At 47.0% G+C, this 18,229-nt stretch overlaps 1 protein-coding gene across 1 annotated transcript; it reads left to right on the top strand.

The window, feature by feature from the left end:
• Nucleotides 1-4,639: 4,639 nt before the first annotated feature.
• Nucleotides 4,640-17,432, top strand: cep164 (centrosomal protein 164; the record flags this gene model as incomplete). The annotated part of the gene is made up of 30 exons (XM_079224903.1): nt 4,640-4,675; nt 5,086-5,169; nt 6,105-6,216; nt 6,675-6,900; nt 7,212-7,376; nt 7,466-7,579; nt 7,693-7,773; nt 8,021-8,125; nt 9,216-10,352; nt 10,716-10,769; nt 10,904-10,957; nt 11,056-11,207; nt 11,513-11,840; nt 12,087-12,247; nt 12,328-12,459; nt 12,568-12,763; nt 13,286-13,360; nt 13,498-13,620; nt 13,730-13,873; nt 14,471-14,554; nt 14,640-14,708; nt 14,815-15,074; nt 15,190-15,375; nt 15,473-15,638; nt 15,716-15,823; nt 16,135-16,237; nt 16,390-16,764; nt 16,862-16,934; nt 17,031-17,150; nt 17,336-17,432. The coding sequence occupies exons 2-30, from the start codon at nt 5,091-5,093 to the stop codon at nt 17,430-17,432; spliced, it is 5,079 nt and encodes a 1,692-aa protein (XP_079081029.1). The 5' UTR covers nt 4,640-4,675; nt 5,086-5,090.
• Between the last annotated feature and the right edge of the window lie 797 nt (nt 17,433-18,229).

Genomic DNA, 18,229 nt, shown 5'->3' with positions numbered 1-18,229 from the left:
ATGTACAGAACATGGTGCCAAATATTAATCAATAGTATTTGCTTAATACCATACAGCATGCTGGAATATTGTCTGTTTGTAGTTCAGGCTCAGGGTGTACCCAACGCTATCAGAAAGTACAGCTAGGTGGTGGATCAAAGTGGTCCACATTTGGTCGTGTGCCCTTCATGTGCCACGGTTTCAACAAAAGCATGAACATTCATCTCTTGCAGGTCTGTTTTGTCAGATGTTATTCCATTAGTTTTGGAAATGTGTATTTTTCAGCAGTCTAAACCACAAAGGAATAGTCCAGTTTTCCCTTTGTGATGAGCCATCTATGTTTTTGAGGGATTCCTGACATACAATACAAACAAAAAACAAGTAGCATGAAAGAAAACAAAGATATTTAAGTTTTAGGAAAGACGAAACAAAAATCTACAAGTCAACCGACAACTACTTCATGGCTGCAGAGAGGCTGTGAACAAATGCATGTCCAGCGAAAAATATATTATAGAGAAAAACATAGACTATGGCGTATATTGTACAGCATGTCATCTGAAACATATCAAATTTCACCTGAAATTGGAAGACTTTTAAACATGTGTGATTATGTTAAGGGTCGTATGTTTTAAGGCAATTTATTCCAGTTTGAAGGAGCTTTAAACATGAATGATGGTGATTAATACTGCATCTGTTGCATTGGTTGGATTTTATTGCATTTAAGTATTCTTTTGTTTTTCTTCAGAAGTGTAAACCACAAAACAAAACGTTCCCTTTATAGGGTTTCACTGCAGCAATTCCTCCTTGTCTCTTTAAAAACCAAATCCCATTTGACCCTTCTTTGTCCTCCCCTCCTTCCATTTGCTTTTGTTATTTATCATTTGACACCGCGGCGTCTATCTCGACCCTCACCCCCTGACTGCAAACTCATTCACTTTACGTTTTTATGGACAACTTGACGTGGCCGTGAAGACAGAGGGGGTGATAAGGCCGTCGCCTACACGAGCCACATCAATGCATGCTCGGTTCAGACTGCCGTTATCAGCTCGGGCCATTTGTCTGACATCAATTGCAAATGCAGCAGACAAAAAATGTGACAAAGGGAAGCTTTGAAGTTGACATCCAACTGAAGAGTGCTTTAACAGACAAGCAAGGACATCTATGGTTTTGAACCGTTACTCTGGGGAATAGTGAGCAGCATTTTCCCTATTTTCTGCTGCTCTGAGCTCAGAGCTGCTGACCAGCAGTGAATCAGAAGAATTACTCTTATCTGGAACAGCAACCTTTGAGACTTGCTTGCATTGCACCACTTAGATTCCACATCCACGCGGAGTAATCTATCGAGATTACCGCTGTCGTAATTGTTATCAATACAAACTCGGGAACATCTGGCAAGATCATTGCTAAGGTTGCATGTTTCCTGATACTCAAGGCAACAAAAGTGAACAAGAAAAAAAAAACGTTTATCGTAGGCAATCTAAAAACAAGACCTTATCCGGCCAAATCACAAAGGCTCCGTTACATAAAGCCCACTGATTTCTAGCCCAACGCTCTACTAAGAAAAAGAACGTCTTTGTTGATGATCAAGAACCAGTTTTAAGGTGACCATCAAACAGCCGGACAGATGTGCGGTAATGGCCCGGAGCTGATAAATATTTAATCAGAAAATCCACCATTTGATCGGGCCCTGGCTGAGGTTCAAAGGTCACGTCACTGTTCCAGCTGCCTCCGTGATGGAGCACTGCTCTCAAGCCAGCAGGGGAGGTTATCTCAGCTGTGAGCTCTGTGTTTCTCGCTCTCATTTTCTTCCGCACGCAACACCCGAGTCTTGCAATGTCACATCTGTTGAGGTCGCTTCTGCTTTTTAATACAGATATTTGGACCGCAGCCCTGGTCGCACAGAGTCACTGTAGGTTGCATCGCCCTGTGGGTTGTACAGCTTGACTGAACTCGGATAACCTAAAGTTAAGGTGAAATACAGTCACAGAGGAACGTTGTTTTTCGGGGATTACAATAATCCACAAACTCTCAAACACACTCTCAGGTAGTCGGAGAATAATAAAGGAAAGGACACACATGTTGTTGCTGCGACCGGCGATAGGGGACATTATCTCCTCCTTTTACGAGCCTCTGTAGCCATGTGCTGCCCCTAAGACAAGATAATGGAGTGCTATTAAAGTGCACAGTTAAGAGATGTCAGGGCCCGTCCGCATGAAGAAACATGTGCTTCAGGGAAGGGCTGCTAAGATGATGCGATCAGCAAATTAGTCTTTACATGATCAAAAGCATGAACACACAAGTGTAAGTCTTTACTACAGGTGACAGTACACACTGCTCATGTCCCCTCAAGACGGACAGAGCCATACAAGTCTTTCATAGAGGTGAAAAGCCATTTTAAGGGACTGGAACTGTACTTGATTTTATATATTTTTTTACTTTTACAATTAAAATTCTGAATGTATTAGTTCGATTTGGGAGTATTTTAAATCTGTTGGGAATTATTTGACTCCACTACTGCTTTTAACAGTGGCTGAACAAGGTATTGAACCCATCAGTTAGTGGTGAACACATCAGGCCCGACACACCGCAACAATCTAGCACCAACCGCCAAAATAAAAAGAGAGAGAACGAGTTAACTCAATTTTTAACATTTAAAAAAGATGAACTGCATTGCTACCATATTACAGCGTATTCCCCAAACTGAAACACACACTGCATGAGACGTGTTCGGGGTGCTGAGAGAGAGAATACACTCTGCAATCTCACATTCGGACTGTAGAATATGTTGTTCGATGCGTATGTGTTATGTTTCAAGGCCTGTTTGTAATGCGAAAGATACCATTGCCCAAGATGTAGAGGTCATTCACCCGGTTACTAACCAAACCGCCCACACTTTAGACAAACACAGGATGGGATGGAAAATCATTTTACCTGAATACATCCAAGTCAAGGATTCTGGATTTAGGACCTGTTAACCGTATAATTAATATGGGCTTTATTGGATTTGTATTATCTGTAGCACCTGACATCAAAAATAAGTATGTCTATTAAGTAAGAAACCAATATGTTGTGCACCATATTAAGCCAGAGAGTTAGAACCATTTACTCCATTCAGTCCAGCTTCTACATAACAGAGAAGTGGACGAAAGACTTCCTGCCAAGTGAACCCAGTCACATTGCATTCATTTCCCCCTCGTCCGCCACCTTGTGGTTGAAGCCTTGGGTCAAGAGACAGCACAGAAGTCAAGATGAAATAGTGTTGGGAATTTGATGCTTTATTCCTGCTCTGCACACGCAACACCAGACACAGTTTTATTAAGAAAAACATCTGCAAGACAGGGAACTTGTTCAGCTTTTCTCTGTTAACAACGGGTTGCACGAGAAGGGGGACAACAATCTGAGATCACACCCTCAGAGGCGAGACAAAGGCGTCATTTAGCAACGCCGCGTTAATGCAGCCCCCGGCTGTGAAAGAGAGGCTTTTGGGGTCAGAAAGTGCCATTTGCCACTCCGCAGGGATCCTTTACGCAAAGACACATGCAGAACACATCACCGTCTCCCCTTTGTAAGAACACACTGACTCCCACTAAGCGGTTTTAACAGCTGAAAAAAGAGTAGATTTTGAATTGCACGTCACAATAAGACATTGTGGTGTTAAAATGTGGATATATGTGTACATTTTAAATAATAACTGTCTCCTCCAAACAGTTGAGAGTTCCTCCACTAAGCTCTGGTGTTTTGCAGTGATGAATTAACAAAACAAATGGATTTGGTTTCCACATAAGAGAGAAAAAGCTTAATCTGTGTGAGGGAGAGATTTACAACAGGACCAGCTGCTGCGTGCAGAATGCTGACCTAAAGAAAGACATGGTGGAAAAGGGAAGAAGGGGAATATTTAAATTATTTATCAAACTAAGCCAATGATAGGCAAAGAACTGCAACACATACACATATGTCCCTTCCCAAGTAGATTTCACACAACTGCTTATCATCAAGGTGCTACTTCAGTCCTAAACCACACAAGAGGAAGAAAAAAGAGTGAAAGGAGGATGTGTACAGTGGTAGTATCCTGTCTAAGGATTACTGTAAACTTGGGTATCTGAAGGCCCTCTTAAGGTTTGCTCATTCCACACATACAACATACAGCCACACTTGGTTGGTGTGCCCATGAGGAAAGTAAAAACAAATGAAAAGTGGCATCCCAGTAGGTCATGGTGATTGATGCTTTCAAGTGCAGTGCAAAAATATAAAAATATTAACCACTTTGTATACTGTGCTTTGTATACATCAACTGGAAGGCAAATATACAAATTATAGATTACCTCAAAAGCATTTCGCCATATGCTATTGTTGTCTTTCTATATTAGTAAATTGTACTTCTTTAGTTTGTATATTAATAAACAAAATCAGTCAGTCAAAATGTATCTCGAGTCCTGCTGAATTAAAACGGTTACGTGATATTTTCTCGCCAAAAATTTGACTTTACGAGGACACATGAACGCCTCACGTGGCTCAGCCAATCAGAGCCCCGTCTCCATCGTCAACAGGAAGCGGGGGAAGCGTCCTTGGAGATGATGCTAGCGCCGTAAATTCCGCATCTTTCTCCCTCTCTGCGTACACAATGTCTCTGTTAACCAACTGACAACTAATCGATATCCCCACAGAGGCTAATGAGGGAAACGATTAAAGTTTGAAGGTAAAGCACTTATCACTAATTAGCGGTTCTCCAGCTACTTAGCCGGCTGAGCTAAGTAGCTTGATTAGCAGTTAGCTGTGATGCTTAATTAGCTTAGCGCGTTCCCCTTCCCAGCTGTTACGCGCATATGACCTTTAACCGTTATTTACTACTATTCCACGTGGGTATTTTATGGTTTTGTGGACATGTGAATGTGGCTTCACCGTCCATCACAGGCTCAAGAGCCCCTCCCTTTGTGCAACTCTAGCTAGCTTCAAGAAGTCAGTGTCTTTATATTAACTGAGCACAACAGCAAAGTAAAACCATCCTCGTATATCGCCTGCTGTATTTTAAAGTATACAAATATATAATATGTATATATAAGCTACACAATATCTTCCTTTCTCAACTCGCTGTGTATTCCTCTGCAGTAACCATGACTGCAGCTGCTCTCATGGGAGACCAGCTGATCCTTGAGGAGGACTATGATGAGAGCTATTCACCCTCTGAACCAGGTACACAGTGGGGACGGGTCTAATAACCTGGGCGTGCCTACATTTAAGGATATGACCGACTCACGGAATCACGCCACAGTTAATATTTGCAAGCACCCCATTGGTGGCAGATTTGAAATCCTCAGCCTGATTGGTCGACACTGATATGTGGATTGTTGAAGATGGATGATACTTCCTGGGAAACGTGCAGTGTTAATGTAGTTGTATTTACATTACTTACTTATTACTACAGTCTTCCAGTTAGTATTCGATCTGCTGACACTGTTTCCACTTTTTAAATCCGGTCTTAAGACACATTTTTACCGATTTGCATTTTTCACCTGGCAATTCATTTCATTTATTACATTTTTCTTTTCTTTTAAACATAGCTCTGTTGTGCAACCGCTTGATTTTAAAGTTATTTTAATAGTTTCACCAGTATAAATGTATTTTATACAGTCTTTTAGTGCTTCTATTTTGCTGTTTGCGTTTCTTGATTAGTTTGTATTGGTATTGATCTGCTGTCGATGGAAAGCATTTTGTGCTCCCAGCTTGAAAAGTGCTATATATATTTCTTTTATTTCAGATTCATGAGTCCATATAGCAACAAACACAAATACAACAACAATATATAAAATTCAAAACAATACGAGGACACAGGTATAATCATTGCAGTTAAAAAGTCACTCGTGGTTAAAAACATACAGACACTTGCATGGAAAGTGGGAACATTACGTGTCACAAACACAACAAAAACTATTATTACTCTATATTATTATTTATTCAATATCAATATATCTGATTTGTATTCCCTCATAAACTATCTATCGGTCTCTATCTGTTTTTTTGGGTGGGGGTCACTGAGCCTTATTTCATTGTTAAACCTACTAGATGCTGTATAATGTACACAAATCATCTTGCCTCATATCACTCTTTCTCCCTTTCTCTCTCATCAGAGATCCAAGAGTACGCAAGGGAGATCGGCATTGATCCCGACAGTGAGCCGGAGCTCCTGTGGCTGGCCAGGGAGGGCATCGTTGCCCCTCTGCCTCCGGAGTGGAAGCCTTGGTGAGTAAGAGGCAATAGAGGAGCACAGCCACCCCAAACAACCTGAAGGAGCTGCGCTCTTTGTAGCACAGGATGTCTGATGGAATCATATTTTCTATGGAGGCGGCGGTGTCACAGTCTTACTCGCGGGTTTTTGGTCGCTCTTGGTGATCACCAGTGAAGCACTGGATACACATGCAGGGATCAGAGTGGAACGAGTCGAGAGGGAGGTCTGTTCTTGACACGTCAAGTGGAACCAGTAAAACCAATTTAAGCCACAATTGGGCCTAATGCTCAACAAGATGCTGATATCAAATATAATACTTTCAAAATAATGATTGAGTCAACTTAAAGACACAGTCATCACTATGAAAAATGAGTTTTTCCTTCGTAGCCCAACAGACAGGGTTGAAAAGAATCTTTCTTTTGGAGGTGACGAAGTAACCCCCTTCCTCCTCTCCTCTTTCCTCCCCCCGCAGCCAGGATGTGACGGGGGACATCTACTATTTCAACTTCTCCTCGGGCCAGTCCACCTGGGACCACCCCTGCGACGAGCACTACCGCCGCCTGGTGGCCCAGGAGCGTGAGCGCGCCCAGCTCACGGCCGCCGTCGGGGGCCCGGGGCTGAAGAAGGAGAAGAAGAAGAAGAAGGAAAAGAAGGAGAAGAAGGAAAAGAAGAAGAAGGAGCCGCTGAAGACTCCTGGGGTGAGTGGTTACCAACAGTTTAAATGTTGACGGAGAAAATGCTTCAATCTGTGTGAAACCGTATTTAAACATTCATTTTTGATCAATAACGAGGACGAAGCGAGACGGGCCTCATGGCCATATGACAAAATGAAACATACAAGTACAATTATGAGCAAAAACAGCAAAGACTACAATCAACGCGTTCGTTTAGACTGGATTGGCTTTGGATCTCTAATCAATTTCTTTCCCTATTTCAGTGTTTCTGATGTTTGAGCATTCTTGGTCTCGTGGCTTACTTCTCCCACTTTGTCCTTTTTCCCCCCCTTCAGGCGCTGAGTTCAGCCCTGGGACGCCTCCCGTCCTCGCTGGGCAGCCTGGCTCCTCTGAGAGGTCTGGATGCTCCGGGGCCCGGCCCACTGCCCGGCTCTGCTCCTGCTCTCCGGCGCTCCCTCGGCAGCTCTGGGGGACTGGAGCCCCTAAAGAAATCCCTTGGGGTACACCGATGACGCAACGTTTGCATTTTCCGCCTCTCCCAAACCGTCCCACTATACAGGGTACGCTAACTGATTTCTCTCTCTGACAGGGCCCTCGGAGCGGTGGAGCGACTAGTGTTTTGGGCAGCAGGCAGGAGGAGAGGGTGTCTCTCATTCTGCCCGGCTTTGATGAGGATGACGATGAGAAAATCTCCGAAAACGAGGTGCGGTCCAATGTAAAAGACGAGTGCAAGATGAGGAAAGCTGTTGTTTTAGCTGCCTGTGGCTCTCAATAAATACTTTTATGTCCCCATCAAACCAGTTGTCGCTTTTTCAGCCGAGTCCTCGTGGTTCAGACCGATTGTTGAAGAACCTTCATCTGGACCTGGACGCCCTCGGAGGAGGCCTGCAGTATGAGGTAGACGCCATTGATTCTCTTCCACATCTTCTTGAAATAGATCTTCTAATGAGAGAAAATGAGAACAGCTGTTGTCGATAAATCCCTTTAATAGAAATAACAGCGTTTTGCCGTGAGGTGCTTTCTATCTTTGAGGACGTGGATTTGATTCAGTGTGATTCCAGAAGGGCACAGTGCTTCTTATTGAATGGTTTATCAGTGATTGTGGAAAGTGTGATGTGTGTGTGTGTGTGTGTTTGTGCTGTAGGACAGTGAAGCCAGTGGTGGAGCTCCAGCAGAGGAGAGGACAGAGCCGGAGCTGCAGGACTTGGCCTTATCTGGAGATCACAGCCCCGAACCACCCTCCCAACAGGTAAAAACACACTCACACACACACAGACACACACACACACACCCTGGTGAAGATGCAGCCTTCGATAACTTTGAATTGTATTTCCAGTATTTGTTTAATCAATCAATGATGAGAGCTGAATCATCGGTACTACATCTATGTTTTAAGCTTGGTCTTTTTGTTTCCACACATTCTCTGTGTATCACTGCCGTATAGTGACCTTTTGTTGTTGTCTCGTGTAACAGTGATTCTAAACCATCTGTTATTCCTTCTCTCCGTCTCGTGTGACCTCTTTGACCTTTCAACCTTTAAACCTCTCACCTTTGTGCCGTGACCCGGGACGTGTTGGTGTAGCTGCTGTGCTGCTGGGATCTGTCCTACGGGCACGGCTGTTACTGTGTCTTCCTTTTCGTCCTGCTGTCTTCCTACTGTCACTGTTACTGCTTTGCTGTCTGAAACTATATATATATATATATATATATTTATATATATATATATATATATATATATATATATATACAGAATACTATAATTTCCATTTTATTTTTATATTCATCCCCATTGGAATAGACAAGTGAGAGAGCCTTGCACTTGTTTTGCATTAAGTTGGTGATGCATTTATTCTTTGCTCTCAAATTAGAAACAAATGTTCAATGATTGAGCAGAACTCATGCGTATAAATTCAGTGATTTCTTCTCCGCGATATGGCTTTTCTTTTGGAGGAGATACACTAGGAAGGAAGTCCCATTCACAAACAACCCTGCTCCTCTCTGTGTCTGTGTTTGAGTGTGAGAGAGTCCCTGAACACCGAACTGTCTGTCTGTTCAAATGTTTTTTATGCAGAAATGCACGTTTTTATTTTCCCACATCTATTTATTTCGTGTGGGTTGTCTAACGTCACTCATTTTGTCCCTGCCCAATGCACGAACGGTCGTTTTTGCATGCAGCTGTGTCAAGATCCTCTTCCTAGAGGGAGGGTGACGACCTTTTTGTCTTCCTCCTCCCCTCACCTGCCCTCCTCCGTCCTTTCTCTCCCTTGTGTCTCTGCACGCCTCTGTCTGCGATGGATGGACTGTTCTTCCTGTCCCCCCCCTCTCCCGCCTCCACCAAGGACTCTCTGAGGGGACGCCACCTCCACCTGTCCTCACGGGCGGGCAGCAGAAACCATGTCAGGAAGGAGGGGGCGTGTCCTGCTAGAGGGAGGGTGGCAGAGGAGTTAAATGAGGTGGTGGAGGAGGAGGAGCGGCAGCGGGAGGAAGATGAGGGTGTTCAGAGAGAGAAGGGTGAAGATGAAGGAGGAGGGGAAGCAGAGGAGGGAGGGACGGAAAGGAAAGGAGAGGAAGGAGACAAGCTGGAAAATGGAGAGGCACATGGCGAGGAGGCAGAGGGCGGTGAGATGGAGGACAAGCAGAGAGGAAGTAAAAGGTCGATGGAAAGCAAGAAGGAAAAAGAGGAAGTAGAGAGCGACGAGGTAGAGGAGGAATGCTGTGAAGGCGGCGATGAAGATATAGATGAACAGGCGGAGAAGCAGGAGAGCAATGAAAGAGAGGAAGGGGACAGCGGTGGGGAAAGTTGTGTTGAAAGCCAGCCGAGGGAGACCAAAGACAGAGAGGAGAATGTGGAGGTTGACGAGGCAGTGGATAGATTGATGGAGGAAGAGGCGAAGGAGGAGGCGGGAGCGGAAGAAGGAGGACACAGGTTTGAGGAAAGTAGCGACGAAGTTGTGGAGAAAAGCTTCAAAGGTGATGAAGATGGAGGGAGTGAGGAGGAGGAGGAGGAGGACAAAACTGACAAAGAGAGGGGCGAGCTTGAGGGAAGCGTCGAAGAAGAAGAAGGGCTGACTGAGAGCGAGGAAGAGGAGGTGGAGATAAGCACCAAAGGGGTGAAAGAGAAGGGAAAAGAGGATGAGGAGGGTGGGAACGACGAGGCTTTGGAGAGATGCTCCCTGAGCCAGAGGAGACTAACAGAGAGCGGCGAGGAGGCGTTAGAGAGATGTGTACAGAGCGAAGGAGGGGAAACGGAGGGGGAGGGACTGGTGGGAGACGACGAGTCGGATGCCCGAAAGCCCCGATCTGCATCGGAGAGCGAGCAGGAGGTCGTGGAGGTTTTCGGCACGGCGGCTCAGGTCCGACCAGCCGAGCTCAGCCAGAAGACGATGGCGGGTGACCGTAAAACGCTTGACCAAAAGAGAAAAACTCTCGCTGGCAAGATGGAGAACGTGGCAAACAAATCCCCCCTTCCTGCAGAGGTAGGGTTCGGTGTTGCCTCTGTGTGTGCATACACCCCCCCACTCCGCCCTCCATTCACCACCAGACCCCCCTCGACCCCGCCTGACCTCTGCAAGCGGGCGCATGTAGCTCCCAGAATCCAACTCCACTGCCTTAGGGGCTCCCAGCCTGAATGTCATCACTCAAGACAATCCGTTTGAGCCCCTGAGGACTGGATTGGACGGTTCTGATCCCCTTTCCCACAGTTCTTTTGGCACATGCATAGCAGTAGTTTTGGTTGTCGATCTGCTTTTTGATTGGCGGTTGGTTTCAAGCCGTTTGACCCGACACGCGACTCTCATCTCCCGCCATATTCTCCCTAATCTTTCTGATTGTTCCCGTAGGTCTGCCAGCTCGCCGGCCTTGTTTGTGTTTGCATGTGCGCGCTGCTTTTTGACGTACACTGTGTGTGTGTGTGTGTGTGTGTGTTTCTTAATCTCACAGCATGCTTCGATGTGCGATTTTTGTTTGCGCGCGTTCATTCGGAGCCGTCTCCTCGTGGCTGAGTGCGTGTCCGTGTGTGTTATTGCAGAAGTCCGAGGCCAGTGAGAACATCGAGGCGGCGTCATCCTCCACTGATGTCAAGGTACTCCCATCATGCAGTGCGACACTTATTGGCCGCCGCTCCGTTCGTTTCGGTCGGTCAGCTGTTTATCGTCAACCTGTTTTTTTGCGTCCCAAAAGCTGCCGGAGAAGGTTCGAGACGTCAACGACCTGTCCGGCACCGTCAGTCCGCTGGAGGGAGACGACAAAGAGGACACGAAAGATGAAGAGGAGGAGGATGAGGAGGAGAGTGGAGGGGGAGCAAAGACGAAGAAGACAGAGGCTGCCAGGAGGTTTGTTGTCGTTTTGATATTGTTCCTGGGAAGCCAGGACCAGTGGTGTGTCCTCGTCAGGTCTGGACAAAGAATTAGAAGTTCACTTTTCACTTTTTTTTTGATCATGACCAACAAATGTATCAGTTTTTATTTTCACAGTGATTTCAGCTTTGTGCAAGTCCCAACTATTCATTTTATTTTGGTGAAACATGCAGTTACATTGTCAAAAAAAGGGCATGGACCTTCAAGAATGTTAAATATAACTGAAAGTGTGCAATCTTTGTTTCACCCTGTCTTCGTATAACACCTTTCTCCCTCTTCAGGCATTTGCAGGCCGCTGGTAAAGACACCCCTCCGGCTCTGAAAGTTGACCGACTCGTCCTCCACCAGTCCAGCCCTTCGCCCTCTCTCTCAAGCCCCTCCCCTTCAGAGCGAGAGGTCGGGCGCCGTCTAAAGAGCGAAACCCTCGGCGCGTCTCCGGGGCTGCAAAGGCCCGAGACCTCCAGAGGTCGGCTGTCCCGCACGTCCAACACCCAGCTCGAAGACGCTGGAGCCCGCTTACAAAACCAAGAGGACTCGCTGGAAGAAGAGCCCAGCTGGAGAATCCGGAAAGACAGAGAGAAGATAGAGAGGGAGGAGGAGGAGGAGGAGGAAGAGGAGAGGAAGAGGGCAGAGAGAGAGGAAAGGAGCCTGAGGGAGAAGAAGAGGGCAGAGAGAGAGGAACAGAGTCTGAAAGAGAGGAAGGAGGAGAGGGAGAAGGCGGAGAGAGAGGAAAGGAGTCTGAGAGAGAGGAAGGAGGAGAGGGCGAGGGCAGAGAGAGAGGAAAGGAGTCTGAGAGAGAGGAAGGAGGAGAGGGCGAGGGCAGAGAGAGAGGAAAGGACTCTGAGGGAGAGGAAGGAGGAGAAGGAGAAGGGGAAGGCGGATCGAGACGTGGAGGAAGAGAGTGAGCAGAAAGTGGAGAAGAAGAAGAGTAGAGTGCTTCTCCTCCAAGAGGAGCTGAGGATAGAAGAGGAGGAGGTGGAGAGGAAGCTGAAGGAGGAGAGCGACGAAAGACAGAGGTGGGTAAAGTCAAGTAAAACACCTTTCACTGCCTGAGAACACAAACAATGTCCTAATCCATGAACGCTCGTCTCCCCAGGGCTCTGCGGCAGCGCCTCCTGACGAAGAGGAGAGAGGAGGAGGCCAAGCTGAACGAGGAGGCTGAGAGGACGCTGGAGGAGCTCAGAGAATCCGCCCAGCAAGAGAGGAAGAGGCAGCAACACCAGCTCAGGTCAGAAACACAGAAAGCAACAATCTAGAACCCCCTGCTTTATTGCAAACCAACTGATCTCAAGTCAGTTTCGCACTGACAAAGTAACCCTGTCGGTCGTGTGCTCAGGGAGGAGAGCGAGGTCGCGCTGAAGGAGCTCAGCGGCGCTCTCGAGGAAGAGCGAGCGGCGGAGCGCGGCCGGCTGGAGGCCCAGAAGAGGCAGGACTCGGAGCGCCTGAAGGCGGAGTCGGAGTCGGAGCTGCAAGCGGAGAGGAGGAGGCTCCGCGGAGAGAGGGAGGAGAGACTGAACTCTCTGAAACACGAGGTGACCGAGGGGGGGATTCTGGCCCGCTTTACGTGCTGCTTGTTTTCTGATTTCGACATTTTTTATATTAAATATTAATTAAAAAAGTGTTTACGTTCAGTCGTCACATGCGGCCTTGAGGTTCACAGCCTGAAGCCAACTTTGCAACTTCTATTGACTTGCCCTCACGCCACCCACTTCAGTGCCGTTCGGTTTTTGTTTTATTTCCTGTTCCAGTTTTTGTTTGGCAAAAAGCAAGAGCTAGAATTATTATTGTTATGATGGCGCCATCGAGTGTTTTACCGATATATTTAGTGTTACAAATATGCCTTTAAACCTCATTTTGGCAGTAAAATGTTGGTGCTAAGAATAATAATTAATCCTTTGTTAGTAATTTAAGAGCAGGGAGCATCTGGGGGTTCAGTGTCTAGCTCAAGGACACTTTGAGCACAAGAACCAGAGCTTTGTGTTTGTTCATGAGGACGTTGGACATGAGGGGCACGGATTAATGATCTGTGTCTGCACTACTTTGTCTGTATAAAGGTCAAAATCACAGAGAGGAGGAGGGACCCCATGAGTCCACGACCTGAACAGCAACTGGCAGAGTACCACCGAGAGGTCAGAGGACACACAAACACAGATTCTTTACAGAATTACATCCTCGTGTGGATTTCTTTTCTTTAATTTAATTTCACTGTATATATATATATATAACTTTGTTGTGCCGTAAACTGACCGTCGCTGTCGCTGTCTAGCTGGCGGATGTTCTCCAGGAAGTGCGGGAGGAAGTGCAGCGTGACCACGAGAGGAAGCTGGAGCAGCTGAGGGAGGACCACAGGAGAGAGATGAACAGCATCAGAGAGAACTACCTCGATGAGGTGGGATGCTGTCTGCCTTTCACCTTCACATATCTTAGTTTCCTGCAGGCATCAACAAGGAACAGCCTCAGCATTATGATAATTAAAAATATGTGTGTGTGTGTTCCAGGAGACGGCTCAGAGGGCGCGCTTGCTTTCCACTCTGCAGGAGGAAAGAGAGCATCTCCAGGCCTCGCATGCGGTCCAACTGGAGAAACTCCGCACGCAGCTCAACGCACAGATACAAAAGAAACAGCTGACGCACGCGCGCCAGGTGAGACACGCCAGACCACACACACACACACACACACGAGCAGCACTGGCTCTAAAAGTTGCAAAATCTAGCAAGAAAGTTGGCAACACTGACTTCACACTCCTTCCTCTATACGTAGAGCTTAGAAATATCATAACTCACGGCAGTTGATCTAGCTGCTTGTGGAAGACTTATTTCATTTTTTTTGTCAGAGCATTTGATTCATTGAGTTCTCTCCAGATTAATGCAAATTTCTGCAAAAACATCCGAATGTTCTCCAACCCTGCCTTTTAAAAAAACATCATATTTTACTCACCAAATTGAGGTAGAGAAAAGGGAAGCCTTTTCAAAAAAATAATGAACACTTTATTCCAGTGTGTAAAGTGTATATAGTGTATAGTGCACTTTATACACTTTACACATATTTTTGTGCAATACTGTCACTATATTTTGCGCGTTATTTTTATTTATATATTTTTCCCTTAAGTTTTTTTTTTTTTTCCTTAAAGTTTATTGTAATTCTGTGTTAGGAGTACCCAGCAAAACAAGCTTTTCATTGTAACTGCCTGTTATCTGTGCATATGACAATAAAAATCTCTTGAATCTTTCTTCTATCAGGAGTCAGAACTGGAGGACCTGGCAGATCAGATGGAGCTGAGAGCCAAAGAGCTGAAGGACCAGGAGGCCATGCTGCAGACTAAGGTCTTCTATCCCAGACTGTGTGCACTGTGACTCTCTGGTACACCAACCTGAACCACAGGGACTGATGGTTTCTGTCTCTTATCAGGCGGCAGATTTGAAGAGAAAGAGGAAGAAGCTTGGGGAGGAAGATGAGGAAGTGGACCGACAGATAGAGGTGAGACATCCCACTTATTCTTCATGAAAAGAGAGATTAAATTCCGTCTACCAACCCTCTGTATCTCCACCCGTCTGTGTGTGTGTGTGTGTGTGTGTGTGTCCAGGCCTTTCCCCGGCTGAACCGGGAGAGGGACCAGCTGACGGAGGAGCTGGAGAGGATGAGAGAGGAGAAGCATCAAGCCAGAGAACTCGTGCAGCGAGCGAGGGAGGAGAGGAGTGAGGCCAAGGAGGGGGAGGAGAGGCTGAGGGCGGAGAGAGACAAAGCCAGGGAAGAGAGCCGGAGGGCAAAGGAGGACAAGGCGCGACTGGAGAGCAAGGCGGCGCTGCTGCAGGAGCGATGCGACCGCCTCGGCCGCAGAGTCCGGTACAGTTTCCCACGCATTCCTATTTGTCTACTTCAGTTTCAGAAAGAGGAGAATGCAATGAGTGTTCCAGTGTTTACTGCGTAGGATTTACGGTTTTATTTTTGTCCCGATCAGTGAGCTGGAACAAAGCGAAGGAGCGAGCGCCTCCCCCAGACCAGAACCGAAACAGGACAAGAAGAAGGCGGAGAAGGCAGAGGCGACGGCGCCATCTGGTGAGAAGGAGGACTCATCGCTATGTGTGGACGACCTGGACGACCCGCCACTCTCCCCTGTACCTGACAGCCACAGCGGCATGGACGAGTAAGGAGAGAGGAGAGAAAGAAATGTGGTATTTACAGGGTACAGATGTGTTCAGCCTCATTCCTCATCCCTCACCCACACACCTCTGTGTGTCCAGGTTCCGGCGCTACATCTCCACACACGGCGCGTCCATCCAGAAAACCAAACTCTTCCTGGAGAGGGAGAGCAGCCGGCTGACGGAGAGACAGGCAGCTCTGCGGGCGGCCCAGACCAGCTCCTCCCAGGACCCCGACCAGGAGGAGATGATGAGAACCCTCCAGCAGGTAGGTCCTGCAAAGTAACGACGGGCGAGTGACGGAGAGTTGATTTTGACGTGTTTGTTTTTCTCTCGCTCCGTCAGGAGGCCAGAAATGTGGTGGAGCTGCAGCGGACGGTTCAGAGAGGAAACACTCTGCTGCGGAGGAAAGAGGAGCAGCTGCAGCAGCTCGAGAGCTCGATGGCGGAAGAGGTCAGGAGGAAACCGCCCGTCTGTATCCGTGCTCTTATGATTAGTACATGCAGTTAAAGTGGTACTTCTCTTCAGAGCTGAAACAAATCTATAAACAAATAAAACGACAAATATAACACATTTGTAGTTTTCTTGTGCTCTCTCTGTGTTCACAAGAATATTTATTTCTTGTAGTATCTATCTATCTATCTATCTATCTATCTATCTATCTATCTATCTATCTATCTATCTATCTAATGTTTTTATTTTGTGTTCCTATTATTTGCGTTGGTAATTTTTAACTTTTAGTTTAACTTGTTCTATCTGTTCAGCCGTTTATTGAGGATCTGTCCCGGCTGGCAGGAGAGAGGAAGGTGACCTTTGATGTGACTGAATCTGACCTCAGCAGCACTTTGGACCCACCTGATAGGACAAGTAACACATATTAATAGTTTTACCAAAGACACGGAGATAGTCAACGTTATTATTGCCATATTGCTGACATTCATTTGCTCTTATCAGGTTATCATTTCAGCTACACTTAGATATCTCTTTCCCTCTATTTCTCCCCCTCTCTCTCTTCTCAGGAGGTCATCCCACCGTCCCGGACAAAGTCCAGGAGTTAGCAGAGTCCCTGCAGCAGATCTCGGGCCAGCTCAACACCGTCCTGGGTGCGCTGGGTTCACTGGCACAGAGGCAGAGCGCCGCACCCTACGCCGCCTTCTCTCTACCTCAGCATCACTCCTCCCCGGCCTCCACCTCTGCCTCCGTCATGCACCAGATGCACAGCCTGAGCGCCAGCTCCTCGGCTCCGCCTCCCCCGTTGAGGCTCTCGGAGCCGTCCTGGCACTGGGCGCCACAAAGCAGCTCCTCGGCGCCCCCTCTCTTCAGTACCCCCATCAGCAGTGGGCAGAGGGCCTCCGAGGACCTCATCAACAGCCGATGGGGCCAGATATTCCCAAGTATGCAACCAGGCGCCCTCATTTATCTTTAGACTTATTGAAGCGCCATTAAAGTGTTAAAAAGGGGTTTTCCTGAACTGTTTGTTCTGCTCTCCAGGAGCAGCCATGGACCCAATCGCCTCCAGCACCATGGGGCCTACCGCTGCATACTCCTCATACACTCCTGCTAGGTACCCTACACTACTATCATAGATTACACACACACACACACACATGTCGACGCTGTCTGTAACGTGCTCGTATGTGTGTGTCTGTGTGCATTAAAGTGAACACAGCCGTGGCCTGCGGTCCGTGCAGAATTCAGTGGAGGTGGACGGCCAGAGGCTGCAGGGGCTGATTGACGGCAACAAGAGGTGGCTGGAGATGCGCAAGAAAGACACCAGCATGTATCCTTCTATCACACACACACATTCAGATATGTATTGTGTTTAATCTCTCCATCCAGTGATTGGTAGAAAGATCCATTTAAATGATTTAACTAAATACTTATTGCTGTACTTTTAACTTGTCCCATAACCTTTCACTACTTCACATTATTGCCATCTGTTCTGTCTTTAACTCGGCCTCCCAGACCTCTGTTCACGCGCTACAGCGCTCCTTCGGCCAAGAGCAGCCTGGTCCAGCTGGGCCTGGACGACAACAACCAGATCAGAGTCTATCATTACTGAGGACGCGACACGCGGGTCAGTCCTGTCGCACCGTGACTGGCGGCGAGGACTTTGGAGTCTCGGCGACTGTGACTCACTCCTGTCAGAGAACACTCGGCGGTGCAAAGGTTAACAGGGAAAGTCCGACCTCCTCTGCTGTGATTGGAGGAAGAGGTTGACGGCGGAGGACACGGCGATTCAGGGAGTCCTAGGTCCTCTGCGGGGGCCGGCTGGGTTCGGGTGGCAGGAGCGGGTCGTCTTTTTGACAACCGCAATGTTGTGAGTGTCCTTGACACTGAACCCCGAGGGGTTTCAGCGGCCCACTGCTCCTAAAAAGGCTCAGGATGGGTTGAGTGCAGAGGTCATATTTGATCTATGTACCTGTAATGTGTGTGAGGATGGAAATGATGCGTGTCCTCCAACATTAGCAGCAGTTAAGGCACAATGTCACGTTTACAAATTAGCTCCATACCACTTGAGCCAAACTGTTTTTTATGAAAATGTTTAGTTTACGTTGATGTCAAACGGGAAAGTCGAGGCAATCACAGAGACGTTTTTACTGCACTTACTCTACTTCTTTCACTGGGAAAAAAAGAAAGAAATCGCAGACGTCCTCCTGCATATCTTCATGTTGTGAACCCAGTTGAACCCTCGAAACACTACAAAGTGGTGCTGTACGTTTCACTTCGTGACATGTTGCAGTTTGTATTTATGAAACTGCTTTTGTGACAAATTTTCCTCACATTTGGTTGTTTTAGCCTGTGAGGAAAATAATTAGAACCCCTGTTTGTACGAATGGAGCCAATACATTTGACATG

Source organism: Taurulus bubalis, assembly GCF_910589615.1.
Source record: "Taurulus bubalis genome assembly, chromosome: 10".
Lineage (NCBI taxonomy): Eukaryota > Metazoa > Chordata > Actinopteri > Perciformes > Cottidae > Taurulus > Taurulus bubalis.
This window is presented reverse-complemented; position numbering and strand designations above follow the sequence as displayed.